The sequence below is a fragment of the Mustela lutreola genome, chromosome 3 (assembly GCF_030435805.1).
Source record: "Mustela lutreola isolate mMusLut2 chromosome 3, mMusLut2.pri, whole genome shotgun sequence".
In the NCBI taxonomy this organism is placed as follows: domain Eukaryota; kingdom Metazoa; phylum Chordata; class Mammalia; order Carnivora; family Mustelidae; genus Mustela; species Mustela lutreola.
Genome location: NC_081292.1, coordinates 189960666 through 189982904, shown reverse-complemented (window position 1 = coordinate 189982904; position 22239 = coordinate 189960666). Strand labels below are relative to the sequence as shown.

The following is a 22239-nucleotide window of genomic DNA, read 5'->3' as shown; positions in this document are numbered from 1 at the left end:
AAATTAAAGGAAAAATTTTTCATCAAAAATAATCTCGAGGGATGCCTGGCTGGCTCAGTCAGTAGGAGAGCATGTGACTTCATCTGGGGGTCATAACTTTAAGCCCCACATTGGGGGCTTACTTTAAAAAAAAATTCATGAAATTTCTAACTAAAGTGCTAGACCAGGGATTTTTATGATGTTTCCTTTGAATATATACACAAGCAACTTTATATCAATTTTTATCCATTTCAAAAATAAAAAAAAAATCATTTAGAATTATATAACTTCAAAACCAACTAGCTGAGTGAATTATAAACTATGATATTGCAACTGATACACAGTAGTGTTGGTTTGGTTGGTAAACAGAAATTCCGGACATATTTTGTTAGGATAAGGCTTGAATTGTGTCCCTTTGGAATTATGCCAAGACTTCAGAAATACATGGGTCTTGTAAAAAGTGTTACCTTGTGCTGTTGGTTAAATTCTAACTACATTGGCCACCTTGCTTAGTTCCTATTTTCTTCAGCAGCACAATTTTTCCTCTTGAAAGGCTGAAATAGCCATTGCTATTCACGGTGGTGCCACGAAGGAAATGAAATGGATGGCACCTCTGTGAAGATTGACAAGGAATGTCTAAGATTTGCTCACTAATTTCCAATATAGATGTATATTTTTTATTTTTTTATTTTTTAAAGATTATTTATTTATTTGACAGAGACTGATCACAAGTAGGCAGAGAGGCAGGCAGAGAGAGAGAGAGAGAGAGGAGGAAGCAGGCTCCCTGCTGAGCAGAGAGCCCATGCGGGACTCGATCCCAGGAACCTGAGATCATGACCTGAGCCGAAGGCTTAACCCACTGAGCCACCCAGGCGCCCTATATTTTTTCTTTTTTTAAAGATTTTATTTATTTATTTGACGGACAGAGCTCACAAGTAGGCAGAGAAGCAGGCAGAGAAAAGAGGAGGAAGCAGGGTCCCTGCTGAGCAGAGAGCCCGATGGGGGCTCGATCCCAGGATCCTGGGATCATGACCTGAGCTGAAGGCAGAGGCTTAACCCACTGAGCCATCCAGGCACCCCTAGATGTATATTTCTAATAATACTTTAATAATAAAACCATTGAGCTCCTCTAGCTGCCTCAGCACACCCAGGCACAGAGTATTTATAATTACGACTTTACTTCATTAATCAAGTATGAGGATTAGTGAGATACTATAAAAATATATTTGAATGTTTTAGAAAAAACATAAGATAGAATCAATTTATATCACGTGATGTATTTATGTGACATTTATATATTTTGGATGCCTTCAAAAGACTTCCATTCCTGTATGTCCTAGTGACCTGAGTCATAATTGTGTTACAGCTGAGACTCTGACTTCTGACTTTTATAGTGGAAGCTTTAAGTTGAAGCTATAAAAAAAAAATTATTAATCTTATTTAGCTTAATAATTTAGGACGACTTAGATTTTACAGTGCATTGAGATGGAATGTCACTTGTTATATTGGGGAAAGGTGGCACTTTATTCCTGGAGACTATGACACAACATAAATTGTTAAAGCTTTCAGTGGGAATTATACGTAGGTAAAAAAAAATACATAGTATTTCTTTGTTTGAGACCAATAAGTAGAAGGCCCTGAAAAATATTTCCCACTTGAAATTCTATAGATACATTTCAAATTGATGTTTCTGTATTCATAGGCACAGAAATATGCATACACATATGTGTATGAAACAATATCCAGTTAAAAACAGTAATGAAGGACAGATATGCGTCTTTCAAAATGCACCGTGTCTTCTAGTTTACTTCTTTCCTAATTATCATTGTATATGAATCTTGACTTTTTAAAAAATGAATGGCTGCTTTATAGACAGTCTTAACACAGGCCTAGGGGGGTGGATGGATGTCCCTGGATGAGAGCACAGAAAAGCGAGAGTAGAGAAATATATAACTTGACTAAGGATGACCTTGTGAAGTGACCCTGAGCTAGAATCCCAGGATAACTTGGAAGGGTACCAGAGTCAAAGAAGAGTCCACACTAGAAATACGGATAGATGCAAGAAACCAGGACTTGGTTCCTCATGAACTACACCGATAAAATAAATGAAGAAGAAACACTCTTATCTATGTTCTAGTTCACATGAAAGTTCTGGGCAGAAGTGTGCCCAAGCAGAATGTTTTTCAAAGCTTTTTAAGAGGTGTCAACAACAGTTTAATGTCTCAGAAGTCAGCTTACAGACAGACATTTCTGGCATGGTTGCCTGTTGCAAGTTCAAATGATCAGAAAAAGCAGAGGAATGTTTCCGAAGCCTACCAAGAAAAAAATGTCTTTGAACTCTGTGCTTGGGGAGACCAGTGCCCAGTAGACTTTGTTTGAAATCACTCCAATGTGTAGGCCAGATTAGAAACACTGGACTAGACTGGTCACAGGGGCCCTATTTACAGAAATAATCTGTGATTATTTAACCCAAGCTTTTGGCCAAGAACTCAAGAAATTCTTGGAACAGAGTTTTAAAGCTGTTTTTCAAGTCAGATGCTTAGACCAAAGAGATTTTTTTATGTGTCTACCATAGCCTAAATGAAACCTGTGAGAGACGGTTCACTAAATATATTTATCCTCTCTTATTCCTTTTATAACTTTCTCTCACATCTTTTTCCTCCCTATTATTTCTGACAGGCTCCAATGTTTTCCTGGCCCCGGTTGAGGGATGCGGACCCCATTCTGCGATGTGAGATGGCTTCCACTGGAGAGGTAACTGGTTAATGATCCATGAATGCTTTCATTAAATCTACTTTGAAATCTATGGTTTTATGAGCTGAGTATAATACAGTAAGTAAGTTATTAAGTATAAAGGGGGACACAAACTTCTGTTATCAGAGTAAGTCTGAAAGGGCTGAAGAATTTTGAACTAAAGAAACGTTTTGTACTTTCGTGGACCAGAGTCTAAATTTTCACACATATTTAACTCACGAATCTAATGTATGTGTTCCTAATTCATTTCCACATTACACATTAAGAACAGATTCCAAAATATTTCTTTACGTGTCTAAGTAAATATCTCCTGAGTCTTTCTGCTTTATTTTAAGTTTTCATTTCAAGATCTCTCTATAACAGCACTTCCCACCCCTACCTCCCTCAGCGTCTTGCTACTATGGAATTAAATCATTGGGTTTTTACTAGCAATATGTAGAATGTACAGCACTGGAAAGATTGCAGACCTAAACATTGTGGAATCTGCAGATAAATGCAAAAATCTCAAAAAAATTTGCAAAGCAACGTGAATCTCCTGGGGGATTATCTAAAACCTATAATGGGATTGGCCACTGGATGTCCCTCTTCACTTGTGTTGGGACTCTTGTCAGCCGAAGGTTTCTTAAGAATGTGAACCGTGTTTCTTGTGAAGAACTGTCAGATTCTAGAAAGTTCCCTACATGTCAGTGTCAGGACATTTTATGAATCACCCAGCCCTTGACAGACTTACTAGATACAACCTTCAGATTCTCATCAGTGCCCATCAGAGTGGCAACATCAGACTGTGAGGCATTATAGTTTCCTCTTGCTATTAAGGAACACCTGAAAGGGGAAAATATTTAATTACAATAAATATGTGATGTCTTATGTGGTTGCCTGGTTACAAGCAACATCTGTGCTGAGAGGTGAAGCGAGACAGGGAGGCAGGGAGTGAGGAATAAATGGCTATCTTGTTTGTATTTGCACTGGCGATTGCCTTCTCTTAGCTCCTTTGCTGCTGCTTTTAATTTACCAGGTGAGAAAGCCTATCTTTAAACCGAGGGGCCTGCATTACGGTTCTCTGCTGTTTAAGGAGATGCTCTTCAGGCTCACACGGATCCCAGGGTCACTCGGTAGCAGGGCTGTTTTCAGCAGATCCAGGGTTCAGATCCGGGAGAGATCGGCTTTCCTTTGTGCTGTTTTCTCTAGTACGGCAAACTTATTTTCACTGCCTATGTCCGTCCATTCTGCCTCCAGACATACATTATTGGAGTTGTTGAAATATGAAAATACAAAAGAATTAGAAGCTCAGCTCACCTTTGTTGTGCTCTATTTCAGAAGTAGAGAGTTAATTCTTCTATTTTTAGAGTCATACTTCCAGGTGTCACTGAGTGGGATGTTACAAGGGCTATTTTATAACTGAGATCAGAAGAATAATTCTAGCTTAGGTGAAATCTCAGTTATGCTTCGAAGAGACATTTTCAGTGTTCAGATGGCTTGTTGTGGGACTGACTAAATCTTTACTTCTTGATCTAGGTAAGGGCTGTTTTATTTTTTTTAGTGGCAAGGTGGCTATGTTAGACCTGAGCTTACTTGAATATCTGACTGTGTTCTGTGTTTTTGGTTTTTGTTTTGTTTTGTTTTGTTTTTGTAGAAAACTGCTGAAACCTCTTGTGTGTTGTTCTGTCTGCTTTTATGATGGGATTGCCTGGTCCTGTCAGTAGAATTTGGGTTTCATTAACTGAGGTTGATGTTACTGAGGCTAGTTGACCATTAATGGACCAAAGAAAGAGTTTGCTGAAAAGTAGCGTGTACTCGTGATTGGTTGAAGGTCATAGTCATGAGAACATCCTTTTCACAATAAGGGAGTCATTTGCTTAAAGAATGAATTTAGCCATCAGTGTTATTTACCACCACTATAATGGTGGTTCTGTACCTGTGCCAAATGATGATATGCATGGCAGAATCTATTCCCATCATGCTCAAATATGCCACTTGTTCTATGGTTATGGGGACCATTTGACTTGTAGTTATCTAATAGCACAATCACCCTCGCTGAAACTTCTGTGTATCCCAAACATTACATGTTAGTTTGGAATGGTCTTTATTTATTTATTTATTTATTGACGTAAGGCTGTGGTATTCAGAACTAAACAGGGCATTTTGGTTCATTTTATGAAAGTGATTTTAAATTGAGATTTTCATGGATTTATTGAATTTCTCAAAAAGCTTTCTCATAAGCTGTACCAAATGATTCCCAACCAATTAATCAGCAGTTATGCATGTGTGCTACTGACCCATGAATTCACGCACCATGGCATCGTGTACGTGACATATACTGTTATTTAAACATTAAGTCATATTAACATTTGGTAACTTACCACATTACAGACCAGAAGCTGTGATTTGTATCCAAATAACTCACAGTAGAATCCAGTTATGTTGCTCCATGGAGTGTTGTTGAATAGGGAAAGAATTGCTTATTCATTCATTATGCTTAATTAAAAACACAAGATACATCTGCCCTGGCCAGCTTTGTTAATCCCAGGATTCAGACTGCATGGTCTTTGGGCAACTCAATAAAAGCTAGCAAAGGGGTCTAGGAGTAAAGTGCTTTGATTTGTATTTGTTTATCAGTAAGAGCTGTTGACTAGTGTTTGCTTCTTCTTATTTTACATTTTAATTTATTCTAAACAGGTGGCTTGCTTTGGTGAAGGTATTCACACAGCTTTCCTAAAGGCAATGCTTTCCACAGGGTTTAAGATACCCCAGAAGGGCATCCTGATTGGAATCCAGGTAAGTGGCGTGTGGTTGTGTGCATGCCCCTGGGCACATGCTAGAAGTGGCTGAGAAAGGACCTGAATTGTGGTATAAAAGAGGGGAGATTTGTTTTAAGCTCCACTAAAGAAAACAGCAACTAATATAAAAAATGGATGTTTGTTCTCTATACGTTCCCTGGGTTTTGCTTTTTTCCATTGTAGCAATCAATACAAATAAGTGAATAAATAAAACGAAAAGAAGGAAGGTCTCTAGTGAAAAGGGTATTTGTTCTGAAAAGGATTTAGGATGCCTTAAAGAGGAATCTCTCCTGTTTCTTGGTTACATCTTTCCTATGTGCTCTGCTCTTAGTTCTTCCTCCTTAGCTCTTGAACATACGCTTTCCATAAAGGTGAGTCTCACTTCGTCTTTCTCTCTGTCTCTGTCTCTCTCTTGACTTTCCCCTTTGCCAGTTTGTGTCTGTGGAATCCACTGTCCTATCCATAACCGTCACCTTTAAATCTTCATCCTCCATTATCCCATATTTCCAGCCATCTCTTGAATACCTCTATCTGATGTCTCAAACGCAACACCCCCCCCACCCCCCACCCCCCACCCCCCCGTGGAAGCTCTGTAATCCCTTCGTCACCTTTGTTCTTTTCTTCCTTACCTGCCTTCATTCACATTTCAACTTGGAAATACAGAGATCTTCCACATCTTCTGGTGGGGTGATGCCTCAGTAAGCTTAGCATAAGTTGAAAATATCAGAAGTCAAAATGCATTTAATATACCTACCCTACCGGGCATCATGGCTTAGTGTAGCCTCCCTTAAGTGTGCTCAGAACCCTTTATGTCAGCCAACAGTGTGGCAAAATCTTCCAACACGAGGCCGATTTATAAGAAAGCGTTACATATCTCATGTAGTTTATTGAATACTGTACTGAGAGTGAAAAGCAGAATGGTTTTAAGTGTGTGGGTTGTTCGCCCTCATGCTTGTGTGGCCTGACTGGGTACCGCAGCTGCCCACATCACTACAGAGTATCCGACTGCGTATCACCAGCCTGGGAAAAGACAAAAATTCAAAATTCGAAGTATGGTTGGTACTGAATGTGTATAGCTTTCACTATTGCAAAGTTGAACTTTTTCACGTTGAGGACCATTTGTAAATGTCAAAGATCCAAACCCGAAGAAGATTTGGGCATTACTGGAGGGATTTTCTCACTCCTCAACTGACAGAAAGTTCTTGAAGGGAAGGAGCTTAATGGGCTTAAGAAAGTTAGCAGAGTCCACAGTATCCTGGGGAGGTTCTTGAGTATCATTATTTGGTAAGTCTTCTAAGTCAAAGCTAAGTGAAATAATTATAAGAGAATATCTTTATACAGTGCGAAAGGGGATTATTGCTTTATTATTGCTTTCTTAAGCAGTTGCTGTATTAATTATTATTGCTTTGCTTATTAATTTTTTATTATTGCACATTAAATGGAAATCATTTGTCTGCTCTGTTTATAAATTTCCTAAAAAATACTAAATACTTTCCACCTGGTCTTACACTTATATTTTGGATAAATTCTTGGGTCCTATAAAAACAATAGCTGGTCTTAAATATCACCCCTGCCGTACTTTTAATAAGCTCAAACCCTGCATGGTTACATAAAAATCAATAAAAATATAATTAGAACAGTACCAGGTATTCTCAAGCCCGTGGGTGATGATTATAGATACCACCTCATTAGGGTGTCTTCATATCAGCAAATTAGCCTCTGGAGACTGGATGCGTTAGTGGCTTTAGAGAAGTTTCTGCAAAGAGCAACTTGGAATTTTGCTTCATCAAGGTGCCGAAAGGGAGATGGAGAACAGTTAGAGCAGAGGCTAACAAGATGACTTGCAATTGTGAAGCTTAATGGCAGTTTGGAGACGCATCACACCATATGAGAGACTCATCATGTTATAAATGAGTATTAAGTATTATTAAGTCACAAGTATGAGAGTATTGGCCCAACTTCCAGTTATGGCTTAAAGTTTAATGTGAGACCTGGGGGCATTCAGAGGAGACTGTGCCCTTAGTCCCCGTCTTCACAACTAATCATAATAGTGCTAACATTTTAAAATACCAGTTTAAGAAGGCAGTGAGGTATAAAATTGTGCCTTGTTTGGTTCTAGTGCTGCGGGAAATATTAAGCAAAAATTAATTCGATCCCTATGAGGTATTTGTGTGATTTTGGCATCAGTGAACAGAATTTTTTGCTTTATGGTTGGAGAAAAAAAAAGAGGGTTTTGTAGGGTAAAAAGAGGTGTCTTAAAGGAATGAGGTTCTGCCCACTGAAGTTTATCTTTCAGCATGTTCTTTTTTAAAGAGATCAGTATGGCAGCAGCTACATGACTTCTTACAACTTTATACTTGTGTGTAAGTGCACAATGTTAGGGCTTTAGATATGTGTCTATTTTAATTATAAAGTTTAAAAAGTATATTTAAAGAAATGTTTAAGGGATGCTGGTGTTGGGGGGCTCCGTTGGTTGAGCATCTGCCTTCGGCTCAGGTCATGATCCCAGGATCCTGGGATCCAGCCCCACATCAGGGTCCCTGCTCAGCAGGGAGTCTGCTGCTTCCTCTGCCTCTGCCTGCCGCTCCCCCTGCTTGTGCTCCCTCTCTTTTTGGCAAGTAAGTAAATAAAGTCTTTTAAAAAATAAAGAAATGCTTAATATAAAATTATATTTAATAAAGTATTAGTAGCTATGGTAGAATTGATTAGCAGGAGATGGACGAGAGTCACTTTCTGACCTAGTCAGCGTGGGTGGCCAGGAAGAGCTGCCCCTCCCGGCAGTTCAAGGACACGCTCTCTGTTACCATCTGGTGGATTGTCACTAAGAGTGACTTTTAAAAATGCGTCATAGGGCGCCTGGGTGGCTCAGTGGGTTAAGCCACTGCCTTCGGCTCAGGTCATGATCTCAGAGTCCTGGGATCGAGTCCCGCATCGGGCTCTCTGCTCAGCGGAGAGCCTGCTTCCCTCTCTCTCTCTCTGCCTGCCTCTCCATCTACTTGTGATTTCTCTCTGTCAAATAAATAAATAAAATCTTTAAAAAAATAAAAATAAAAATGCGTCATAAATTTAGCTGAACAACATGACAGAATATACTAACTGGAGCATTAATAGCTAGAAAACTCACTGGGTATCTTCTTAGATAGCACGGGACCAAACCCAACCGAGGCCTTGTATACTCAGACTTCCTAGGGACAGTGGACAAAGTAATTCAGGTTCCATATTTTCAGTATGCATTGCACTTCTAAAAAAATCATTTTATTTGACATGATTCTGCATGGTCAGAATAATGCACTCGTTCAAATATATAAAGTCAGAAGCGAGAAGGACCTAAAAAAGTACTGCTAATATAATACAATATATGGACATTAGGGGCCCTATGCTAATATGCTAATGGGCATTAGAACCAGTAAATACAAAGGAACACGGTTAGTTGAGTTCTTGAGTGAAGTTCCTTTTTTTTTTTTTTTTTTTTTATTTGAGAGAGAGACAGAGAGAGAATGAGCGAGGAGAATGTCAGAGGGAGAAGCAGACTCCCCATGGAGCTGGGAGCCCGATGAGGGACTCGATCCCAGGACTCCGGGATCATGACCTGAGCCGAAGGCAGTTGTCCAACCAACTGAGCCACCCAGGCGTCCCTTGAGTGAAGTTCTAAGAAAGAAATCCACCACTGAATTTTGATTTCTTAAGATAATCATTAATTCAGCCTGATGCCGTGTAGGCTTCGTGCACAGATGAATGCTTGTAGCCAACACCGCTGCAGTTAACTTGCTTAATTCTTCTCTATGGAGAAGTGAGGAAGATCGTCAGGACCTGTCCCATTTATTTGAGGGAAAGGCCTTTTCTCTGATGTCCCCAACTTGACCCACTTTCCTGTGACAAACACAAGCATTTAATTGAAGATACCTTAACTCATTCATTTTCACAATAGGTTGCAAGAAAAAAAATTGGGGGAAAAGAGAAATTACGGAGGAGAGGTAAAAATAACTCTGAGCCAGGAAACATTTTTTTTTCCTTATTTTTGGTAGTTTAACACGTTTTAAATAGTAATGTATTACTAGCAAGTATCAGCCACTTCTCAACATCTAGTAAATAGAGTTTGTGTGTGTGTGTGGGGGGGCATGTGCATGCTAATTTGTTGCACTTCAGTCTCCTAACCTCCTCTTTCTCTTCTCTTTCCTACCCTACTCCTTTACACACACAGACCTTCCGTTTCTGCCCTCCCGAAGTTAGATCCTGTGGGACAAATCACCTGGGGCATTTGAAATATTCATAACATCAATTGTGTGTAACTAGAACTTAGGGGGAAAAAAGTCAAGATTTAGATTTTGTCAAAGGATTCTTGTCAACTATTACATGCACTGGGTCGCTAACAAGAGGCTTTCCATAGGCCCAGATCCTAACATAAAAAAGGCATAAGGTAGGTTTATATGGCAACAAAACCCTCCTTTATTTTCCCGCAAGATTTCCAGCCTCCTTTCATCTCATCAGGATTTATTTTTAGTCGCTATGAGTAGGCAATCTGCCTTGTTTTGAAGTTTTCTGGAACACCCTTTAACAATGAATGATTTACTCTAGAGTAGATCAAGAGCACTCACTGTCTTTTCGCCTCTGATTGGGCTATTCAGCGATGTTTGTGGGGCGGCGTGCGCCATCCTGACATCTGCGGCTTCAGCCCTGCTCCGAAACACAAAGCAAGCGTTTTATTTGAAAAAGACAACGCCGAGTGACATGAATAACCTTTTATCTTCAATACAGAATCATTAGGAACAACCATAGAGTTGTTGATGCAGATGTCCCCGTAGAATCCACAAGTACCACACAACATTAACTGGGCTTTCTGTTCCGCGGCCAGAAGTTGGAATAATGTGAAAATGATAATTGGAGGAAATATGGTGGTTTTTTATTTTTTTTTCATTTTTAAAGGACTTTCTTTCTTATAAACATTTTCCAGGAAATAAATCAGCTTGTACTTTTCACCTTTAGGAACAAATGGTTTCTTACCCAGGTATTTTCAATCAGCTATTAAATCTGGGGCTACTCAGATGCAAGCTGACAGCTGTAATTTCTTTTTGTGGAGAGGCTGTTTTATGTGTCACAAGTGTTCAATACATGTTTGATAGAAGTTTATAATGTGGCTATGAAAGCCAACACCCCAGACTAGAAGGCAGAGTGGTTCCCCGGCTGGGAACTGCCAATACTGTCATGTTGGATATTTATCTTTTCCACTTGGGGGACAGCATTGAAACAGCTCCATAATGAGGTTCTGACTGGTGTCTGCAGGTCTTAGAGGACTTGCTGACTTATTTTACTTTAAAATAGCAAAGAAAAAAATTACATTCTGGTACTCCTTCCTCAACATTTTTCATTGTGACTTTGGCCAAGGTTAATGGATCTTCACCTCACATTACAAAATGAGCGAAGGATGGTTCTCCTATTTCTTCTTCCCTCCTCCTCCTAAACTTAAGTGTGCATCACCGGGAGGGTTTGTTAAAATGCAGATTATTGGGATCCACTCTCAGAGTTCTTGATTCCACAGATCTAAGGTGGGACCCAAACGTTTCTACTTTGTTTTGTTTTGTTTTTTAAAAAGATTTTATTTATTTATTTGAGAGAGAGTGACAGATAGCGAGAGAAAGCAGGAGCAGGTGGGAGAGGAGAAGCAGGCTCCTTGTTGAGCAAGGAAACTGATGCAGGGCTAGATCCCAGAACCCTGGGGTCATGACCTAAGTTGAAGGCAGATAGATGCATAACTGACTGAGCCACCAGGTGCCCTTTAACTTTTGTATTTTAAACAGATTTTCAGGTGATACTGATTTCCTAGGGAACAACATTTTGAGAATTGCTGTACTTGTGAAATGATATATTTTTTATTTTTAAAAAATATTTTATTTATTTATTTGACAGACAGAGATCACAAGTAGGCAGAGAGGCAGGCAGAGAGAGAGGAGGAGGAAGCAGACTCCCTGCTGAGCAGAGAGCCCGATGCGGGACTCGATCCCAGGACCCTGGGATCACGACCTGAGCCGAAGGCAGAGGCTTTAACCCACTGAGCCACCCAGGCGCCCTGAAATGATATATTTTTAAAGATTTATTTATTTATTTTAGAGAGAGAGCATTTGGTGGGGAGGGGCCGAGGGAGGGAGAGAATCTCAGTCAGACTCCGAGCTGAGCAGAGAGCACACACAGGGCTCAGTGCCACAACCCTGAGAATCACGACCTAAGCTGAAACCAAGAGTTGGACGTTTAATCAACTTTACCACCCAGGTGCCCCTGAAACTGTATTTAAGAAAATGGTTTCAATGTTATGTTATCACATGGCTATATATTATTAGTGACATTTTGCTAGGGAAAAAATTTAAGAAATTGAGAATAGTTTGTTCAATACACGATTAGTGTATCAGTTAATAACTTGTTGGACAATTTTATGTTGCATCTTCTAATGTGCTCCGGTGCTTACTTAATTAAGTCTGTCCTGTGTTTAGCAGAAGGTCACAATGTAGTGTTCTAAATCAGGGAGATTCAGAAGTTCATTTAGAATATTTCATGTATATTTACTATATTTCAAGGAACCTTGAAATGTGAAGAAACCTAAAATGCCATCTAATTCAGCCTCTGCTTTCCAAGTAGAATCAGGCTTAAAGAGTCATTGTCCTATTCTTCTGTCTAACCTACTCTTAAGGAGGCTGCCATATGCCTCATTAAATTACTCTAAGGTCACTGAGTTACTCTGATTTTATACTTCTATATTTTCTTTTCTTTACGTCTAGGCATGAGCTTCTTGCAGCTAAGGCCCATTTCTTCCTGTTTGGTCCTAAGCAGGAATGGAAAGCTACTATCCTGGGCATGGTTACAATTTGTGTTCTAGAAGACCGTCCGTGAATAACCCCTGAGCCCGCCTTAGCTGAGATTCATCCAGTCACATTTATCTTTTCTATTTGCCAATAGTTTCCTCTCATAAAACTGCAGTTCTGGGATTGAGAGAGCCTGAATCCAAAAGAATTTTATATTTGAACATAGTCTTTGGAGTCTTTTCCTAGGATTTAGATCTGTTCTCAGAAAGCCTCTGCAAGTAAATATTAGGAGGTTTTATGGGCTGAACATTATCAAAATTGTGCAAGGATCTTGATATGTTTTATTATCACAATTCTTAGTTTCTTTGAGGCTCTGAAATAAGATCATCTCCTTGTATTTTTGTTTGTTTGTTTGTTTTGTTTTGTTTTATTTTTTAGCTGTTACCAGCATGGTTTCTAAATAGATTATAAAACATGTACTGAAGAACCAAATTATTTCATCTGTTTGTAAACTTTTTACAAGAGAAAACAGTTAACATGTTTAGCCAAAGGCAGAATAGATACGTTTTTAACCGTGTGCTGTTTAACTTAGTTACCCAAACATTCCAGTTAATGAGGTCAAGGTAAGGGATTGACTTTTGGGTAGGCCACTTGGCTTTTTTTTTTTTTTTCTCTCACCCTGATCACTGTCTTGCAAATACTGGTTTGTGGTCACAGGAAGGGGTAAGTTCAGAATGGAAGAACCCTGCTGACACTGTACAGGAGTCCAGGGAAAGTGGGACCTAGCCACCAGATGGGGCCAGCTGAGGCTCTAGGAAGTTCACAACAATGGGCTCTAAGAACATATCTGAATTGGGAGATGGAACCTGAGGAAAGCTTGTCTGGAAGTAAAATATATGTGAGCAAAAAGTTGGCTATTTTTGAAATATGACAGCCAGTAGAGGAAGTCAGGCTTGGAAACTAGTGTCCAGGGGCGGGAATCTAGTCTCTGGGAGGCTGAAAAAACAAATGTCTTAATAATAACAATGAATACTTAATGAGAACTATTAATGGACAAGTAACTTTGTACAAAAACTATTAATGGACTAAGTTCCTATACTGACACTTTTAAGAAGTGCTTACTTATAAACTAACTCATTGAATACTCACAATGACCCTTTGACACAGATACTGTTGCTATTCCCATGTAACAGATGAGGAAAGTACATCACAGAGGGGTTAAGTAAGTTTCTCAAGGTCATACAGTTTATTGTAGAGTCCCAAGAAAAGATACACTACCATGCTCACTGCCATTTTAAAAAGGAAGAAACAGAGACTCAAAGACATTAATTTTTCTAAGGACACACTAAAAATGAATGGTAAAACCAGGATCTCAAAGGCAACTTAGTGACTCTAGAGCCCATTCTTTCATTCTTTAAAGTTAATGCAAACTTGAGTCCAAAATGGTTGACTTACTGAAGGGAGGTATGCACAAGCTGTTAGGACAGGTCCCAGTCAACTAAGAACAGGACCAATTTAGAATTCAGTGGGTAGAACCGGTTGAGCAGGCAGAACCATCAACAAGGCTGACCTGGTGTTGGACTCCTAACCCAGGTGTGTTTAAATTCTCCCTGACCTGGAGAAGGATCCATGTAGGACCAAGGTGTATCTTAATCTGCAGACAAAGTGGATTAAGTAGGGAGTGGAAGAATTTGAGGGCAAGGTGAAAAGTCAGACTGTAGAGAGCAAGACTATGTGGATGTAATTTTACCTATAGGGAGAAATCAGTAAGAACTCGGTACTCCCTCTAGGAGAATGAGAGGATCGAACTTGTCACCTTTGAATCTAAAGCACCTGGCAACATATGGCATTGCCTCTGTAATGGCATGAGAGAATAACGTATTGCACATGACTAAATAAAGAGCGGAATATCCAAAAAGTGAATTTTGTTAAATTCTTTTTATTTCAGCAATCATTCCGTCCCAGATTCCTTGGTGTGGCTGAACAATTACACAATGAAGGCTTCAAGGTACGTGATATCAATTTTTTTTCAAGTCGTTTTCTGTAAGCCCTGAAATCCATTCACAAAAGAGAACATTAATGAATCTTAAGGAATGAAATAGCTCAAAATATATCCTTTCAACTTGAAAGATTTAACTAACGTGACAGTTTCAAAACTTCCATAGAATAAAATTATTAGAAAGACTAGTTTTAAGTTATAACAAAGGTACCATAAACTCCATGGGAGTTGGCAGCTAAACACTTAGAAAGTTTAGTTTACGCAGGATTGGGACAAAGGTCCAATGCATTTCCTATATATCTTTTCTTTTTCCTTTTCTTGTTTCCGTATGAAGTCATAGTTTCCAGCTGTTGCAGTTATAGGCAAAACTTCTTTGCCACAAATACCACTTTCTTCTACTTTATGATTTAAGTGACAAGTGTATCCCACTAGGTTTCTTTGTTCCATGAAAGCCTTCCCTGTGATTCAGTAACTGACTTTTCCATTTTAAATGCAGCTCTTTGCCACGGAAGCCACGTCAGACTGGCTCAATGCCAACAATGTCCCTGCCACCCCAGTGGCATGGCCGTCTCAGGAAGGACAGAACCCCAGCCTCTCTTCCATCAGAAAGTAAGAACTGGGGCAGAGTTCTATCTTCCTACAGAGAGAAGATTAATTTGGGGGAACTAGTACGATGTGAATACTTCACCTTACCCTATTGCAAGTCTTTTAAAAGTCCTCTTAGCCGTTTCAGATGAATAAATCTGTGGATTATTGTAAAGTTTCATTCTCGTGAACTTTGCTGTTACTATAACATATAATGCCACATGTCTATATATTGATACATAGCATCTTTCAAAATATTTTCTAGTAAGGATGCTTTCCTGAGTGGACAGCAAGATCTCAGTGATGAGAGTCAGACATGGAGAATGTAATACAGCACTTTTTATTTTAGATTAACCTTAGATTGTATGTAGGTGTGTATATCAAATATAAGATTGACCAGCTGCATTTCACTGAGGTCTGTGTGTGAATCAATTAGTCAACTGTACTTCAATTTATTGAGCACTTGCTATATGCAGGAGACTGTGGTGAATGCTAGGATAACACCAACCATTGAATTACCTAATTTACTCTTCTCTAATCAGGCTGGTTATTATGCCTCAGGCTATGTCATCATTAGACTTGGTAAGACATATTATGTTAGTGCACAATGTGAGTCTTCAGGAATTCCATTACATCAACACTTAGAGAGGTATGTGGCATAGGTACATAAGAGAAAATTCTCAGTTATTCCAGGATATTACAATCTGTTAAATGGCCACCATTTGTTTGGGCTCTCAAGAAGGCAACCTATAAATCATTATCAAATTAATAAAAGAAGGGCCAATTGTCCACACCTTAGTAGATTTCCAAAGATGCTATAGGCAATTGGTTAGAACTTTGTAAAACAACAATTAGCATTCCTTCATGCTGTTTGACATTTAAATGTCCCCTAGTGTGTATAGCAGCCCAGCAACAGAATGTGAAGAGATTTAATTCAAAAGCAAGTGTTGTTGACGTATCTGTGTTGGCATACCATTAGCTGAGAGGCACTGGGAAGCAGGCAGTGAGGTAAAAGTCTGAGAATTGGGAGTATGGGCGTGGAATGGACTTCAATACTGGAGAAAAACCTCCTTGTAAAATAAGTAAATACCTATCCAATTACCAGTTCTTCTATGGATAGATAGCAATTGGGAAAGAAAAAAACCTTTCCATTTACTTAGTTAGATTTCCATCAGAATTCTTTCAAGAACACAATAAAAAAATTAATGTAATTTGAACATCTCTTTAGGAACAGAGGAGGGCAGATGGCAGTCAACTCCGTATGACTTTGACTTGAACGCACAAGGGAATAATTACGTTAGTATTTTAAAAACTAATTATAAAATATACATTGCCACCTACCAACTTTTGTTTATTTTGATTATTCTTCCAGATTGATTAGAGATGGCAGCATCGACCTGGTGATTAACCTCCCCAATAACAACACTAAGTTTGTCCATGATAATTATGTGATTCGGAGGACAGCTGTTGACAGTGGGATTGCTCTTCTCACCAATTTCCAGGTATGTTCTCTTCCTCAGATACAGCTATGTGCAGGCTTTTATTTTTATGTCTCCCTTAAGAGTATTCATCAACATATGCACCTCCCTCCCCTCTTCTCCCCTTCTTGTAACATTCAGGATGGAGAAGAATTTTTAAATAGAATCTGAAATAATGGTGCTATTATGGTAGGTCATGGCCTCACAGACAGTTGGTGATCAAGCCATTGAGATAATCAAAAGCCACAGAGAGCCATTCCTACTCATTAGCCATGCAATTATCTTTTAAATAAAAAGCGTGGTGTGGCATGGAATAAAGAGACAAACTTTTATTCCATTGTTTCTAAATGAAAGCCATCATAAAAGAGCAACAGGTTAATGATAATTGAGGATCCAAATACAGTGCAAGCACTTGTCCAATTCACAGAAAATGATCACATGTTTAGTTCCACTTGGACATGACCCACCAAATTTATCGCAGAGAAGAACTGTACTTCAAGACTCAGTGACTTTCGACACATTGTATCCCCCACCCCAGTCCGTTTTAATCCCTGGGAGGAATTGAGGGGCAGGGATTAGCTTACTCATGCTAAGGTCTGAAATATAGGAGACAGTCCTAATTAAATAAAAATTTTTGTGTCTTTCATCCCATGTCCCTTTCGAAATTGGGAGCAGAAACTGACCTTTTGCTCCTGCTTCATTAAATCTCACTTTCATGTTATGTGGGACACTAAGATTCCTACCCTTCTGTTTTCAGGTGACCAAACTTTTTGCTGAGGCTGTGCAGAAATCCCGCAAAGTGGACTCCAAGAGTCTTTTCCACTACAGGCAGTACAGTGCTGGCAAAATGGCATAGAGAAATCAACGCCGGGCTCCAGCTGAAACCAAGCCAAGCCACACCGGATCTAAAGGAACTGATTCCCCAACCGTCTTCCACGGAGACAAATACTGACACCAAACTATTTCAGTTTACTTGGCTATGCCTTAACATGCCTTTCTTTCACAAATTGTCGTCCGTCCCTTTTTACAAACCTTTCTTAAACTCCTTCCTAAATAACTTGTTCTGCATGAGAATTCATCTATTTTCTAATGCCTTATTTTTGGCAAACTTACCTCTGTGCTTATTTGCAGCTAACATTTTATGGTGCTGATTAATGATGATCAAGGTAGAAAACATCGCTTCTCTATCTTCTGAACTATTACTATACGTATTTTCAAGACACTATTGTCATTGGTTTTAAACAGCATCTGCCATACTCAGGACATTTTAACAAGGCAGAATACTATAAAAATTTGTTAAAATGAAATATGGATTTAATTTATGAACCTCTTCATCATGATTTTGTGTAAGGCATCTTTTTGATACTTATTCTCAATTATCTGGCTCACCCAGGAATCTCCCTATTCCTTTCCACAGTACTGAACTTGAGAAGTGACAGAGGTCTTTAAAGTATGAATTTTTTTAAAGGACACTGGCTTGTAGTTTTGTGTTTTGGAGTGTGTCTGCAGAGAGTAGCTGCCGCTGAGGTGGTTTTCTGTTCTTGTTTTCCTTTGGATTTAACCTGAGCCAAGTGAAATCTTCAGGTTGATGTCATCTTTTCCCACCTCCCCCCACTGGTTTTGGCATAAGTTGGAAGTTATGTTCACTGCCTTCAGATTATGGATTCTGTTGATCTACTGAGCCCCGTACTATGCTATGAACGCCACACATTTTAAGCACAAGGTTTCCATTCCTTCTGCCTACAAGAAAAGTGCTTTCTACAGGGCAGCCTGTGTCACTTTTACACTTTTTGTGTTACTACGTGTGCTCTAATTGTAAACTTTTAAATAAAATGCTATTAAGAGGCTGTACATTTGTATTCTTGCATTTATTTTATTTTATTTTATTTTTTTAACATTGACTTAATTTCACAAAATCACTTGACTACTCTGATGAAACGCAGTTTTGAGCCAGGATTATGTGACTTTTTCTTTTTCTTTAAAAGCCATAGAGGATATGAGTGAGCAAATTAATATTAAAAATAACAACACCTAGGCTGTTACATTTTTTTTTGTTCCCTCACCAAGTCTCATTAAAAAAATTATTATGTTGTTATGTGGTTATATATTGTCTTTGATCTCAATCTTTTCAAATGTATACAACTGACTAAAGATTGTCACATAGATATAAGAAACTTTTAAACAAATGCTTTGCATAATGCAGAGAAGTACTTGACCCAGCAGAAGCTGATGCCTATCGCCTGGTGGCGATAGTGCTAATATCCCAGGGATAAGCATATCCCAGAAATACCACCTAAAATGGGGCTTTGTGGAGGTCCCAAGATAATGATGGTGGAATAGTTTGTATCCCTGGCCTCTCACCCCATAGTCAAGGGATTACCCCTTGATGTAAATTTCCATGAACGCTTTGCAAATTCATTTGCTCCTCCTCTGCTCCTTGTTACCACCATGGTTGAAATCTTCACTACTTCTTCCCTTTGATATTATAATAATGTACTCCCTGAGCATCCATTTGTTCATATACCTGAAAATATTTAATGAGTTTCTGTAATGGTTGGTGTAGGATATACCATGATCCCTCCTATCATTCTAGTACTTTCCCAATGCTCTACCACTTACCACCATCACGACACCATAACAACTAACATCATGGAACACCTATTATACCTCAGGCCTCTCTAAACACTTTACCTGATTTACCCCTATGAGTAGGTGCTGTCCTCTCCATATTTTAAATAAACAGAGGCAGACAAAAGTTAAGTAACATGACTAAGGTCACACAAAATGCAGTCTTTTTTTTTTTTTTTTTTAATGTCTTATAAGGAAGACAAACATGTAAAAAAAAAAATAAATTTCTCACAAAGAAGAAAGACTTAATTCGCCTGCAGAGATCAGAGAAAGGCTTTTCTGGGGAGATGGCCTCATTTGTTGTCTGGAACAGCACGTTATAGTTCCCCGGGGAGACAAAATAGGGCATCCATTGAAGGAAATTACAAGTAATATGTATGACAAGCTCAGGGTATGTGTGGCAAGAGAGGGCAAGGGATAAAAGTTGAGGACAGAATCTTGGTGCTATATGTTTAAGCCACATGTAAATTTTAAAAAATTTGTTTGTAAATAATTTTGGACTTAAAAAATTGCAAAAATAAAAATTATATTCTCTTTACCCAGATTTATCTATCGGTAATATTTTACCCTATTTACTTTTTCTCAATTACTTTTTTTTTTTTTTAAAGTAAGCTTGACATCCAGCATAGGGGTTGAACTCACGACCCTGAGGTCAAGAGTTGTAAGCTTTACTGACTGAGCCAACCAGGCCCCCCCCCCCAATTATTACTTTAACATTTGTGTATTATGTATGTATCTGTCCTCTATTTCTAATCTATCCATCCATCCATCCACCCATCATCTTCATCCGTCTCTATCTAAACACACAACACACAGGAAGAGAAAAAGTACACTTCAAACAGAAGTAATCAGGCTACTAGTGACCAATTTAGAAATGTAACTCATAGTTTGAGACAGTATTGCTTGCTGAAACTACCAGACATTCAAAGCAATAGTTAAGATTTGTATTGCTTAATAAAGGTTCTTAATTTCTATATTAATTTGAACAGACTATTTGTAAAATGCAGTCAAATGAGAAGAATAATAGTAATGACTGTTTCAATCTCCTTACTGGTTATGGGTCTGTTCAGGCTTTCTATTTCTTCCTGGTTCAGTTGTGGTAGTTTATATGTTTCTAGGAATGCATCCATTTCTTCCAGATTGTCAAATTTATTGGCGTAGAGTTGCTCATAGTATGTTCTTATAATAGTTTGTATTTCTTTGGTGTTAGTTGTGATCTCTCCTCTTTCATTCATGATTTTATTTATTTGGGTCCTTTCTCTTTTCTTTTTGATAAGTCGGGCCAGGGGTTTATCAATTTTATTAATTCTTTCAAAGAACCAGCTCCTAGTTTCGTCAAGCAAGAATAATAGTAATGACTCAAGCAGTATTGTTCCTAAATAAAGCCCATATTTTTGTTGGTGAAATACAGGGTCTTTTGGAAAATGGAAGATAAGATATATATACTCTTCCTTGTGCTCATATGAAATTACATTAATTTTTGTTTTTGTTATCTTTGTTTTTAATGTTTCAAACTTAATAGTTTGAACACAAATAAACAATGAGCTTTGGTTGGCAGAGGGCAATGCAAGGAAATGGAAGCAGATTTGTGTTCAGATCCGGCCAGATTTTGGAACATTTTTATTCTTTCGTATAAACAGGTTAACACGTTTTATAAATGTCTGAATCTGTTATATATCACAAGTGCAGACAGACAGCAGAGGGGCTATGTCTGTAGCGCTAAATACGAAATCGAAGTAGCTTTTCCATACTGAGAATTTAATAGCACGCAAGGAGGACCAGCGCTACTGGGAGGGGAGAGAAAGGAGCTCAGCCAGCTTGTGAAATGAGGAAGAGGAATAAAGAATGATCCATTTATAGATTTAGGATTTTATGGCTTTGGAAAAGTAAGTAGAATGTTTTAACTGTACTTCCGTCACACTTCCCTCTCAAGCAGCGTTCCTACTAGAAACTTTCAGAAACAGCTACAACATTCATTTATCTCAACAGCTGCAGGTACTCGAACCTCAGCTTCCACGAGTGTCCACAGCCCCTTGAACAATGAAAGTGGAAATTATCAGAGAAACAAACCATGGCTGAATGCAGTTAAGTGCTCCGTAATTACACACCAGCATTACCACGTGACTGCTGGTGCGGCCCCCTGCGGGCACAGGTGCCCTAACCGCTCACACACACCCAATCAAATCCACAAAGCCCTTTCATTACGTCTCATTTCAGGCACCCTTAGCTTGAAAGAGACCAGCTCAACTTTCTTTCCCTTCTTTCTCCTACCATTTCTTTTCCCTTTGTTCTTACACATAACAATTCCGTCTTTCCTAATGAATATTACTGTGCTATTTTATGAAGCTGGTAGGACCGGTGAGCGTGAAGGTTTTGGGGCAGGAGGAAGAATGCCTGTCCTCCTCCTGAGTGGCTCCCGGGGCTCTGCGAAAAATCGGTAATAATTGTCCCTACTTCTTCTCTTGCGCATAATGTAGGGTGCAAGGTTTCCAGAAAGAGAGTTTAAGTACCTACAGCTGTTGAAATCAATGCCATAATGGAGAAAAAAACAAACGAACACAAACCTCGGAGCAAGTCAAAATTAGCACCATTTGTGCTTGTTTCTTGTTGCTTAAAGATCATATTTTGAGTCTTGACACTTTTATTTTATAAAGGACTTAGAGCCAAAAAATAAAAAATAAAAAATTTTTTTAAAAACCCACTATTGTTTGTTGACCAAAACAAAAAATAGGTTTTTCTGGTAGCAGCTTCCCTCTCCTGAAACTACCAGCCTAGCTAATTATTTCTTTAACGCCTTCCCTTGAAGAACCACACAAACCACAGAAAAGGGCTTTTGTTTATCAAAGGAAGCAACAGCAGCAGTCTCACAAAAAAGTCAAAGATGCTGTGTCTCCCAATGACAATTTCCCACACAAAGCTTGGTGTTGTTGGCAGCTGTAATAAAGACAGACAAGATATCAACATGCAAGAAAGGGGAGAGAATCCAAGCAGCTCAAAACGTGTTACTAAAGAAGAGAAATACTTGAAAAATATATGTATTTTATTAATAAAGAAAGATTCTAATGGCGGTGTCTAGATGACTGTATTTTCCTTTCTAAAACTTAAGGGCATTTGGCAATCTCTTTCATAGTCTCCTTTTTACCTCCCTATTGTAAGATCTTGAATGGTAAAATATGGCAGGGCTTTGAGGTCTTTAGCATAACAGAAATATTCTGCTAAGCGTTTTCCATAACTCTTTACAAATTTCT

General features: G+C 38.7%; 1 protein-coding gene across 1 annotated transcript in view; it reads left to right on the top strand.

Annotated features, from left to right (window-relative positions):
* The window catches only part of CPS1 (carbamoyl-phosphate synthase 1), a 125380-nt gene extending 107166 nt beyond the window's left edge, over positions 1 to 18214 (top strand). Inside the window, exons 33-38 of the mRNA XM_059168149.1 lie at positions 2659 to 2733; positions 5410 to 5508; positions 14250 to 14309; positions 14797 to 14909; positions 16258 to 16387; positions 17121 to 18214. Of these exons, the coding sequence (XP_059024132.1) occupies positions 2659 to 2733; positions 5410 to 5508; positions 14250 to 14309; positions 14797 to 14909; positions 16258 to 16387; positions 17121 to 17219 (576 nt within the window). The 3' untranslated portion in view covers positions 17220 to 18214. The remainder of the gene's footprint in view (positions 1 to 2658; positions 2734 to 5409; positions 5509 to 14249; positions 14310 to 14796; positions 14910 to 16257; positions 16388 to 17120) is intronic.
* Positions 18215 to 22239: the final 4025 nt, after the last annotated feature.